Here is an 11,790-nt window from a genome sequence, read left to right on the forward strand (position 1 = left end):
AAACTAACCAACAGTAGAAGTGATCATTAGCTGCAGCCTTTGTTAACACCCAAGACCTTTTGGCCTGATGTAAGGTGACCCCTCCTCCATAGGAAAGGGGCGACTCTGTTCCTTTGTGAATCAGCCCCTTTGTTGAAGAATCAATAATCCTGTAAGATCTCAGTACCAGACGTCAGGGAGCACAGCTGCTTTACATGAAGTCATGTGAACAAAGTCTTTGCATGTCAAAGAGAAGTCTTTTTAGTTCTCTCTGATAAAGCTGGTGTAGAAATTATTTGGTGATCAGTTCAATGGATCTTTAATAGCTGAAGAATTTATGCAGTGACACTTATCTTTAAATTAGTCAGAGAGGTTTGAGATACAAGATCTAAGAAAACAAACACTGAATCAATTTTGATGACTGATTACTAGGTTTACAAATGGGTTACCACATCCATATAAAAGTTTATTACTCTTTCAGTTTGTTTTGAATTTAATCTGATTTAAAAATCATTTTTGGGCATTTATTTTTATGATAAAAACAGAAATAAAATGGCTTCACTTTGTGTTGCTTTATCCACTTAGAAAATAAAGGTACGTCTTCTCTTAAGTAACCCGCTGGATTTTCTGAAAAATGTCCCAATACAGAGCTGAACACAAGAATGTCTTTGAGATAAAACCTCAAAAAAATACAATCTTTAAAGGAGTCCAAACACCAATCTAGTGTTTCACAACTTTAATTGATCACAGTAAAGGTAGAAAAAAAAATCATTTACAATGAACGAAGCAAGTGTTAAGGTTATCACTTACCAAGTAGCATACACATATTTACAAAGAATAAAACACTAGCCTAAAATCTGTTTCAGACAAAATAAAGTGGCATAAAACCAGCCAAAAACAAAATGGCGCCATTTCCCTAAAAACAAAGTGTTTCTCCTTAAAACATCTCAGAATCTCCTGTCGATGTCGTCGCTCGGACTGAAGCCTCGTCCGCCGCCTTCAGCCAAACTATTGCAACAATAAAAAAACACTATAGAGCTACAAGTGGAGCTGTGCAAACGTTAGACGAGAGGATAACTGGCCGCCGTCGCAATTCCACAGTGGTTCTTCCTGTCTTTGGCCATGTAGATGTAGCCTTTGTCTCCCCACTTTTCACTCCAGCTGCAAGAAGACAAACAAAAGGTCAGAAAATGGGTTCAATAGATGTGATTTCATCTGTGTAACAAGAGGGGAGCAAATTACATCTGAGGCTACATACACACTAATATGTCTTTTTAAAAATCATAACTTCTGCTACATTTACACCTAGCATACTCCTTCGCCATTTTTTGATCCCTACAACGGAGACTTCCAAAAACGCTGCTGACCTAGTCAAAGTTTCAAAACACAGCACGGAAACTGACACTTTAAGATTATTTTTTGGGGGAGAGGGAGGGGTCGACATGCAGTGAAGTTCTGCACATCGGAATTGAATCTATGGCCAGTACAGCAAGGGCGTAACCTTTTTATATGGGGTACCTGCTCCACCAGGTGAGCTACTCAGTGCCCCAAGAAACTTCGCTTCTTAATTGGGTCCCATCAGTCAGGACATGTTCTTCCCTGATTCCTGATTCCTGTATCATGTGACCACTTTGCGGAAGAAAATATAATATCAGCCTGTATGGCTCTAACATGTTGCAATATTTGCTCCCAATTTGTTTTCCACCACCCAGACGGCCCTTTTACTCGTGTTTCAGTTCCACCTCGTCGATCTGAGCAAAGAAATCTCTGGTCTTCCTTTTCGCAATTGCTGTTCTTCCTCCTTAGTATATTCTGCAACTAAGAAACCAACTGCAGACAATCTGCTTCCTGTTTACACGGGCACTCGCGTGCCCAGTGTACATGAATGGTCATGCAATTTTAGGCCTGTTAATATGGACGGCGATCATCTCTGAAACGGTGCTGAAACTTGTGGATGGGGATCATGTGGACATAGTTAAAGTATCTGCAGTTTTGAAGACTTAAAATTAAATCCTAACCAGCTACCCTCAGAAAGACGCCCTATTTACATTACATTTGTTTGATAACTTCCTCTATAACAATATTTATCTGTCATTTTCTTGTTGAACTTACTCTAGATTTCATCTCAAGCTGTAAGACTTTAATTCTTTGAAGTTACTGCTGACTAAAGTACACATTTTTTACTATTTCCACCACTAAATACATAAGAAAAGGCCTTTAAATATACAGCAGCTTGTCAATAATCTCAAACCAACTAAGTAGGATGTTCAAATCACATCTAGTTACAGCTTGTAGATATAACCTTTATGAAGTGGAGTTAAGATATTTAAAAACACAACACCTTTATGACTTTATGGTCTATTAAAAAACACGTAAAAAACACAACAAAACTTGACAATCTGAATATACGCACAGTGTACTGGTTCTTTTCTAGCCGAGTACCTACTCCCTGTATTACTTCCTTCTCCGGTGAAAATAAAACCATGCAGACAGTAATATCCTGCACACAGTTTTTTTTACTGACCTGTTCTTCACAATCCAGTATTTCTTGCCGTCCACATCCTCTCCCTGGAAGCCATAACCAACGACCAGCACACCATGGTCCAGCTCCTCGCTGCTGCATTCCTTCTCATAGTAGATTCCTGAAATACAAAATCCCCCAAAAAGCCCAGTCAGGTACATATGAACTTTTAAAAACAAGAGGCAGATACTGGGAGGAAAAAGGTGTCTTTAACTGACCTGATTGGTAAAACTGGAAAGACTCATGGCCGGCGTCAATGGCAACTGAAACAGGTCCCACAGCGGCCACAGCCTTCATCAGAGCGCGCTCCTTACCACTGGGGATGTCGACGAAACCAGTGTCGTTGACAGAGTTGTATGTGGGGTCGTAGTGGCACGGCTGGTCGTCCTGTGGGAAGACAAGAAGAAGAGGAGGGTGAGAGGGACGTTATGGCGCCAACACAGACCTCCTGAATTCTAAATATCTGAATCATCGTCTCCTGTTTTAGATCCCACCCTGCTCCAACACAGCTGATTCAAATGAGCCACACGTTATGAACCCCTGAAGCTGCTTGATAATGAGCTCCTCATTTGAACGAGGTTTGGGAAATGCTGATTGAGGGCTTTTGAACACGTCTAATACCATTTACAAGGATAACAGGATAAATTTTATGGTTAGGGGCTAAAAAGTACAGGCACGTACCGTTCCCAGGTAGGGATAAGAGTCCTCAGAGTCCAGGCCCTGGTTGTCCTTGACGTACTGGAAGGCCTGGTCCATCAGACCACCGTTGCAGCCCTCGTTGCCCTCAGGTCTGGAGCAGTCCACCAGGTTCTGCTCGCTCAGCGACACCAGTTTGCCGGTCTTCCTGAAGTGCTGACCCTCCAGAGCTCCGGTGGTGCTGAAGGCCCAGCAGGAGCCACACTGACCCTGAGAGGAGAAGGGAGGGTGGAGGGTTGAGTTTAGACTGGATGATGATGATGACAAAAAAAAAAGTTTCCTTAACTTTAGGATCATTAATTCAAAATATCACTTCACCTTTGTTCAGTCACTTTAAATGATTACTGCAAATGTCTCTATGCACTTAAATATCACCTTTACAAATTTTTTAAATCACTGTTTTATTATTTACAGTTCTTTATGATTCCTTTCTGATGTCGGCCATTTTGTTGCCATTATTCTCCTCTGCATGACCCCGAGCCATCGACAATGTGGAGTTGAAGCAGACGAGATTAATCGATTGAGTCTGAAAATTAAAATCGGCAATTCCCTTTCCGGCCTGTCAAATGCTGATATTTTAAAATGTAGACAACGACAGAAACAAAGAAGTTTTAAGCTTGAGCTTTTTTCCCAGGTATTTTGGCTGTTTATGAATTCAGAATTAAAACTTAAAAAGTCAGTTATTATTTTTTAAAAACCATTACTTTTTGGCCAGACTTACTGGTTTTACCGTTTGCACAGTGGTACTTTGTCATGTAAATGTTTGTCTATTTAACTGCCGTCTTTTCATTCTTATATTTTACTCCTTATCTTTACAAATCCCTTATCTATGTTTTATTTCTTTGTGTGTCTAAATGTTTTCTGTCCTTTAAAATCATGTTGTTCTTATGGCACTCAGTATCTTGTTATTGCACTTTATCTCTCCAGCTCCAGAAAGTACTTTGCTTCCATAAATAAAATCATACTGGAAGTTGCACTGCAGCACTGTGCCCCAATGTATATGACAGTGTTGCTCCACAATGGCACAGATTACAGTTAGCTTGCTGGACTGGTTTCAGCTTACAGGGTGTTAATGTATGCCAGGGAGGTCAGAGAGAACACACTGTACGCTCAGGGAGGAGGAGGAGGAGGAGAGTGTGTGAAGCACACAGATAACAAAAACAACCTGCAAGAGGCCATCTTATCGGTCTGCTCAAGCAAAACATTTACTTCAGTGGACGGAGTGTCCTCTCTATTTTATTTAAAGAAGAGAATCTGTTACAAAGCAACTGTTGGAAGTTGGACGTGACATAACTATGTTAATGTCTCCAACAGCTGATATTAGGTCACGCCTTTGTATCGCCCGTTATGCTGACAGAGCTTTCAAATAAGATCTTGTGGTGATGTGCTCAGTGTTTACAGCAACTGACCAGCTTTGTGTTTTACATTTATCAGTGTCCACTTTTGTGACGATTAAGACTTTTAAACTATGTCATTTCAGTGTAGTGGGTTGTTTGTGTGCTTTACATGGTTTCTGTTTAACATGCTAGTTGTTTACAAGTTGCCATAAGCCCTTGAATTTGTCCTTAACATGAAAAGAGACGTGGATGTTTCTTATGAACAGTTTTTTGTGCAGGATACAACTTACAAGACTTAACTGGAGTTGTTTTTAAGTAATAAAGGTCCAAAATGTCATGAAAAATCAGCTGTTTCTACGTCACCCTACACTGTGACTGCAAAATCCTCTCCATATGTTACCGAACGACTCCCACCAAGACTCAAAAACAAATTTAACCACACCTTCACAAGTCAGCAGGTGAAGTTGTCAAAGAGCCCTGAGGCTAAACAAGACATAAAACCATAAATACCTGGTCCTTGACAGGAGTGACGTAGCCATTGTCCCTCCAGTCAACAGATTTTGGGGCCTCCAGGAAGTTGGGCTCCAAGAACAGGGACCCCCTGAATTTCCTCTCTGTTTTGCGCTTGTAGCCGTTCATGAGCTGCCTGAACTCCTCGTGCGTCTGTGGAAAGATAAAGTTAAGTCAGTAAAGCAGACAATGTGAAGTAGGCTGTTTGGAAAATAGTTTCACCCAAAGCAGACCTGAAGACAAAAGGCAACGAGCAGCTGTGATTTATGATTGTAAAAAGTACGTGTGTGTTTTTAGCTGCAGATTTGAATGGATTTTTAGCTTAATCTTTTGCAGTTACTTTGTGTTTTTTATCCTGTGTTGTTCTCCAATTCTATGCACAACACTGTTGCATACTTCTTCTAGCTGGTTCGTCCCTTTTCCTTTAATTTTTTTTCTTGGTATGGCCGTGCAACAGATTCCTGCTGTTTTGCTGGATTAGAGTGTGTTTGAACAAGTGTTTTAATATTTGCAATGTTTTATTTTTACAATAAGATAATACATTTGCAGAGAGCGGACAGTGTTCTCAGCAGCTGATGTGTGACTGGACCATTTTATCTTTTAACTGAGGGTTCATTATTCTTAGTTATCAAATCAGTGTCCCTTGTCTTTATTTGTTCTCTAGCCCTTTATAATAACCTGAATATGTCCTTCCCAATGAGATATGCTTCTGTGAGTCAAAACTGTGCTCTCACCATGTCTCCAAAGTGGTTCATGCCCAGGCGGTAGGAGTGTGTGCCCATGGAGTGCTCCAGGTTGTGCAGCTCGATCTTCTTCAGGTTCTTCTCCCACACCATCCTCCTCCAGCCCTCCTCCTTCTGCAAAAAGACAATCCCCATTCAGGCCTTTCTTTCATGGTAATTGGCAGACTGGAGTGTCTTGCTGGGAGAAAAACAATGCATTACCTCATGGTATTTCCTACTGTGCCAGCTCTTCCACAGCTCCCAGTGGTCATCAAGCTGTGGGTCAAGGCTCGGAGCTGAAAGGGCTGCACTAAGGCACAGGGCCACGATGGCTAGAGGCAGCATTGTTGCTTCCTACTGGAAAACAAACAAGTCAGAACTCAGTTTCCAAAGAAGCAGGTTAATCATTGATGGAGGCCCAGAGCAGTGGCCTACAAATAGAGTACATTACAACAGACTTAATTGCTTAGGAAGAGAATTGAGTCATGCAGGTTTTCCACCGAAATCCATTTCTAACATTCAGATACTTATCATGCAAACACCAGCCTGTAGTACAGCTTGTTCTTTCTCATGATTCACACAGAAATGGAATCCGCATTGAAGCTGCAATACACATTCCCGACAGTACAGTCATTTCCCGGCTGCTCGGCTCAAAACACCGAGAGTAATTAGGCCATATAAGCAATAAAACCCCAGCCTGTCCCGATGACTATCTAATGTTGGCTATTTGCAAGAATAACTAGTTGTTTTTTGGCTGTTTTCCTGCAAGTTGAGGAGCGGAAACTTCGCCAGATCCCAACAATAACCCGAGCCTGTTTTTGTTTTGTGAGGGAGTCACGGGATCTGCGGCGGCGGCGGAGAGCCAAGGCACCGGCCTGGACATCGAAACTACTACCAGCAAAACGAAAAGAAAACCAAAACTTTACCGGGTGGCTGCCGGATAGCGGTCCTTTTAAACGAATCCACTGCTGGTGGATGTTAATTTAAGCCGTATGGGATCAACTAGTAATGGCTGCTGTTGGCTACAAGGGAGGTAAACGAGGACAAAGGCAGCCGAATCACACAAGATGGCAAATGCTGGTGGATTACAGCAAAAATATAGGAATTTTTCACTAGGAGAATAAATTCAAACACGATATAATCTTAAATATATCATTTTTAAACGGACACTGGGGTGTTGTGTATTCCAGGCTTAAACGGCGAAAAAAATCCTGGAGAAACACGAATATTCGTCACTATATTTGCTTATACGACACATTTAAACACCAGGTTTTTATATTTTAACATGAGAAAACAAATAAAACGAATAAAAGTTAAACTTACTGTGTATTCTACGCTGTTGTAGACGACGGAGAAAAATAAAATAGCGCTCCGTTAGCAGTACACAAAGTTTATAAAGGCCTAACTGGCAGCTGAACGACGTCCCACCGAGCTCTCTGATTGGTCCGCTGCTTGTTTATGCTGCGAACGCCCCGCCCCGTCCTGTGACGTCGCCGCTGGATGCACGTGATTCCTTCTTGCTGGGAAGAGGGACTGAGTGTTTTCCTGTTGTCCTGCAGGATTGTTGCAGCTCGAAACTGCCCCAAAAAAAGCAGTTTTACTAACTCAAGGTTGCTTGTTTGAACTTGTTTAATGTTAAGGATCATCTCATTGATATTCACAGTGACTTAAAATGTTAATTATTAAAGAAATAGGGCAAGTGACGACCATTTTAGTAGCCAAATCAACCTTCAGATTAAGGCATAAATACTTCTAAATCCCTATGAAACTGTCACTTGATAATAGGTGTAATCATTTGTTGATACTGGAAATGGGAATATGACAACAGAAGGAGTGAAACGTGATTGCAGCAGCTAACATCTGACACAAAACTAATCCAAGGGCAGGATTTCACCCCCCTCACTTACCAAGTCATTGTGCTCACATGCATTTAGGTAATCAGGATAGTGTCGGCTTTCTGCAGTTGCTTGGCGTCAGAGTCATCCGAGGAGGCGACTTAAGAAGCCAGATTTTCCCAGTTAGAGTTCTCCTGATGAGACTAAACTTCTTGGCCATGCAGATGCGTGACAAGGGCTTCTCACTATCTTGTCACATGTATGCATGACAAAGACTTCAGACAGTGAAAGACCATTAAATGTACTGTACGTCCTATAGAAGTCTAAATAAGCCACCACTGAACATTTGATTATGATATTAATATGTGGATTTCCAGTAGCCAGTAACATGTTGCAGGCTCTCAAAACCTGGTGTCTTCTCTTCATGATTACCAAACACGGACTGCAAGGTTACACAACAAATAATTATTTAAGATACGCAGGTCAACATGTAGGTCATCATCATTCAGTTTATGGGCTCCTTGGTGGCTGCAGGAGCTGATAACCGGACAAGCCTCCTGGGCACACGACGACAAGGGGGTGGAGGAGGCCCCTGTGAGCCAGAGTCCAGCCTGATATTTACTGTATTTTGGTTTATCTTTTTCCTACACAATACACCTGCAAACATAGGCTTAAATAAGTGGTAGAAAGGACTTACTTAGACTGTCTTTAACTTCAAATCCAACGTGAACAAAATACTTACATTTCAACCACCAGCAGCACTTTGAAGTTAAGGTTACGCACAAAGACACAGCTGCACATGATCATACTTTACCCATGTTATGCCTCAGACGAAGCTGTGATTTTGAAAAAGCCTGTCAGTGAAATTAAAACGATCCTTCTCTAGTTTACAATACAACAAATGATATATGATTATCAGTGATGGCCAGCCATGACAGCAGTGGGAATAAATGGGTACACACGACAGCAGGACTTCCAGGAACTTCCTGGCACAAAGTCTGAGTTAATCAGCGTCAGTGCTCATGTGATTGATAAGACTGTGAAACTCTGAACAGGCAGAGTTGTTTATGCTTTTACAACTAACCTTTTTGCTTTTGAACACCTCATGTTTGTGTTACAGTGACATCAGTGGTTGGAAGAAATAAAATACATGAGTATTTCCATTTTATGATAATTTAAACTTTGGCTATAGGCCTACGATGTTTTTAAGATTCATCTGACAGCTTTACAGGTTCAGATTTCTGAAAGGCTACAAAACATATCATCAACAATTCAGATATATTAGCGTCAAAGGAAAATAGGCCTACTGGGAATTTATTTACATTTTTAAATTTTGGCTTAAGAGTAGTTGCAAACATTTTGGTCTAGTTGAGGGTTAGATGAGAAGATCGAAACCACCCTCATGATTTTACGGTAAATATCAAGTTGGATCCAGCCGCTAGTTAGCTTAGCTTTGCATAAAGTCTGAAAACAGCTAACCTGGCACACAACTGTCCGCAAAACTTGTCATTTTCAATCTATGGATTTTCTGAATAAATAAAGAAACAAGATAAAACATGTTACTGAGGTTTAGAGGTACTGATAGCCAGTTTTTGCTAGTTTTGAACAGAGCCAGGCTAGCTGTTTCCCCGTCTTGATGCTAAGCTAAGCTAACTTGCTGTTGGCGGTAACTTCATATGTCAAACTATTCCCTTTTCCTTTCCTTTTTGTTATCCAGCAGGACAAAGTACATAAAATTACCGTTTTCACATGAATGTATCAGCGATAATAATCTGATAATATGAAATATATTCTGCATAATGAGTATCTGACACGTTGCTAATTAAACATTCACACTTTTATGTACTTGTACTTGTATTGTAGCAACGGATATGAGCACCTCCAACCCTGCTGACAACATTTTTCTCAACAGGGAAGTCCAACATTTTAGGTGACTCCATGAGATGTAACCGTAACTGACCAGCCTTGCACGCTCATACAGGAAGTGCTCAGTCACCCATTGTCATGTGTCACTCTGCTTGAGCAACACGGTCCAGTCACACATCAGCTGCTGAGAACGGCGTCTACTTTCTGCTAATGCAAGGACATCATATATTTTTAGGCTCTGTAAAGTATGATGGTAAGGAAAATTTGGAACATCATGCACCCTGTGTGTGTGACAACATGAAGACGTGATGCGTTACATGGACAAATGTAGATGAATCATACCGCATTATATCAGCATTTCATCAGTGGCGGAGGAGCTATAGCTGCTATATTAATGCTTTGAATGTTGCATACAGAACCTTTAATACAGGGTCTCTATCTAAATGTCTTTGTTGACATGTCTGTGCAGCCACATGGTTTCCTGTTGTGAACTATCTGCTGAATATTCAGTTTATCTTCTCTCTAACAGGCCCATGATGAACCCTGTGAACCGCTAACAAATAATTACTACATTCCTCAGACTGGGACGCTGCGGCTATCAGCTGCGGGCCTGGTCTTCACATCCAGACACAAAGGTTGACAGACGTCAACGCTGATGAACATGTCTACAGACCGCCGGGGTCACTGTCACTCTTACATGTTGTTTTCACATAACAGCCTCGACTGAGCAGTTAGTTAACGCCATTGATCCATTGAGCCATTGAGTTTTAGGTAACACAACAATGCCAAAGGTTGAGTATTCACAGTGAGGAAGTGAACTGTGTGTGAGCTGTGTGTTATGAGCAGAAGCCTGGTTGTGCTGCAGTAAATGTCCTCTCAGTAACACCAACGAGAATGAAACTCAACCTGTTCAGACAATGAACTAAGAATTGTTTGCATCACATCCTGATGTGACACAAGTTCCATCCCAGGTACAAATGGATTTATTTTGCAAAAACTTACACCTGTTCACCACAAATATGAATTATTTCATATTTCATATATGTTTTTTTTTTTTTTTTTGGCTATTTGCTATTTTACGTCTTACGTTTCCTTTGTTTGCTTCTTTTACACTGATTTAATGAGCACTGAAACTTCAAACTTCATCTCCACATTTCATATTGAGCTCATGCTCACATTGGAAATGTTCAAAAAATGTATTTCCTTATTAATTGTTGTACAGCAAAGCTCGAAATTGAATGCACTGTCTTCAAAATGTGATAAAATCATAACTTGAAACAGTTCAAACTTTTTTTCTGAGATGAATTTTCAAAGATTTGTGAAAAGCAGTCTTTTTTCAGAAGTTAAATTGAGGTTATTGCCTTAATCTTAAAACACATTTAAGACTTTATTCAACAGCTAGAAACCACATTACAAAGTGTTAAACATGGGATTAACCACAGATCATGTTGCAGGTGTTTAACTGGAGTTTTGCTGTATATTTAAAAAGGTGCTTGAAAGCAAAAATTTTCACTGTATCTACATTTTACAACCTGTTTTGTGCAGAAGTGTGACAAAGGTTCATGTGATTTTTAAACGTCACACCCTCTGCTTCATTTATCTCTCTCTGTACAAATATGTTTGAATGACAGTCAACAGGCAAGTTGAGACAAAACCTGAGTCATGTGAGTGTGTGTGGGTGGAGGGTCGACGTTCCTGCTGCTCCACAATGAACCCAGAGACGTGTGAATAACAGCCTGGAATCTGGTGGAGGACAAATACAGCAACAAAACACCCTGAAGATTACAGTCTGTCCCCGCAGGCCTGATTCATTAATGACTTAAATTCATGTGCTTTTTAAACTAAAACTGGACGAGAAATAATTAAATTGCTTCTGATCTTGTTTTTTTAGTAAGAAAGGTGCTTTACATTCATTTAGTTATGAGTTGTTTTGAGAATTAGGGCGACACTGCACAACAGGTGTTTTTGATTTGTTCTCACACACACACACCCTACTTCACTGTAAACTTAATAATTTTGGTAATTTCTCAGAATTTCTCAAAAATAGAAATAAAAGCAAAAAATAATTAAAATCAAGGACTCTGGTCAATAAAGGAGCCCCAGAGTTTCTGAATTAATCCAAAAAATAAATAAATAAAAGAATAAAAATTAGTAAGCTGTATAAAATAATAAATAAAATAAATAAATAATACACTGATTAACTTGTTACACCCGATAAATAATGTTAAGTATCAGTACCTAATTGCTTCATGTAATAAAGTTTTAAAGCATTAACAAATCAAGATGAGTTGCACCACTGTAGTTCACATTGATATCAGTGAATC

The 11,790-nt window shown here is 40.2% G+C and overlaps 1 protein-coding gene across 3 annotated transcripts; it reads right to left on the reverse strand.

Moving 5' to 3' along the window:
- Positions 1 to 700: 700 nt before the first annotated feature.
- ctsla (cathepsin La) lies at positions 701 to 7,216 on the reverse strand. 3 transcript variants are annotated; one of them, XM_033619788.2, is made up of 8 exons: positions 7,089 to 7,216; positions 5,988 to 6,122; positions 5,778 to 5,900; positions 5,044 to 5,196; positions 3,182 to 3,406; positions 2,719 to 2,887; positions 2,504 to 2,621; positions 701 to 1,140 (listed from the first exon to the last, which is right to left on the reverse strand). In XM_033619788.2, the coding sequence occupies exons 2-8, from the start codon at positions 6,108 to 6,110 to the stop codon at positions 1,041 to 1,043; spliced, it is 1,011 nt and encodes a 336-aa protein (XP_033475679.1). In that variant the 5' UTR covers positions 6,111 to 6,122; positions 7,089 to 7,216; the 3' UTR covers positions 701 to 1,040. The 3 variants fall into 3 exon arrangements, with proteins under 3 accessions (XP_033475679.1, XP_078026637.1, XP_078026638.1); XM_078170511.1 differs by having other exon boundaries at positions 5,988 to 6,119; positions 7,089 to 7,191; XM_078170512.1 differs by lacking the exon at positions 7,089 to 7,216 and adding an exon at positions 6,692 to 6,854 and having other exon boundaries at positions 5,988 to 6,119.
- Between the last annotated feature and the right edge of the window lie 4,574 nt (positions 7,217 to 11,790).

This window comes from Epinephelus lanceolatus, chromosome 9, assembly GCF_041903045.1.
Source record: "Epinephelus lanceolatus isolate andai-2023 chromosome 9, ASM4190304v1, whole genome shotgun sequence".
Lineage (NCBI taxonomy): Eukaryota > Metazoa > Chordata > Actinopteri > Perciformes > Serranidae > Epinephelus > Epinephelus lanceolatus.

What these genes read in the sequence shown, in the direction of transcription:
- ctsla (XM_033619788.2), bottom strand. Translation starts at nt 6,110, where the DNA reads ATGCTGCCTCTAGCCATCGTGGCCCTGTGCCTTAGTGCAGCCCTTTCA. An exon ending in ACAGTAGGAAATACCATGAG is followed by an intron (nt 5,901 to 5,987) that starts GTAATGCATTGT and finishes GTCTTTTTGCAG; the next exon opens with AAGGAGGAGGGCTGGAGGAG. An exon ending in TACTGGATTGTGAAGAACAG is followed by an intron (nt 1,141 to 2,503) that starts GTCAGTAAAAAA and finishes GTCTTCTTGCAG; the next exon opens with CTGGAGTGAAAAGTGGGGAG.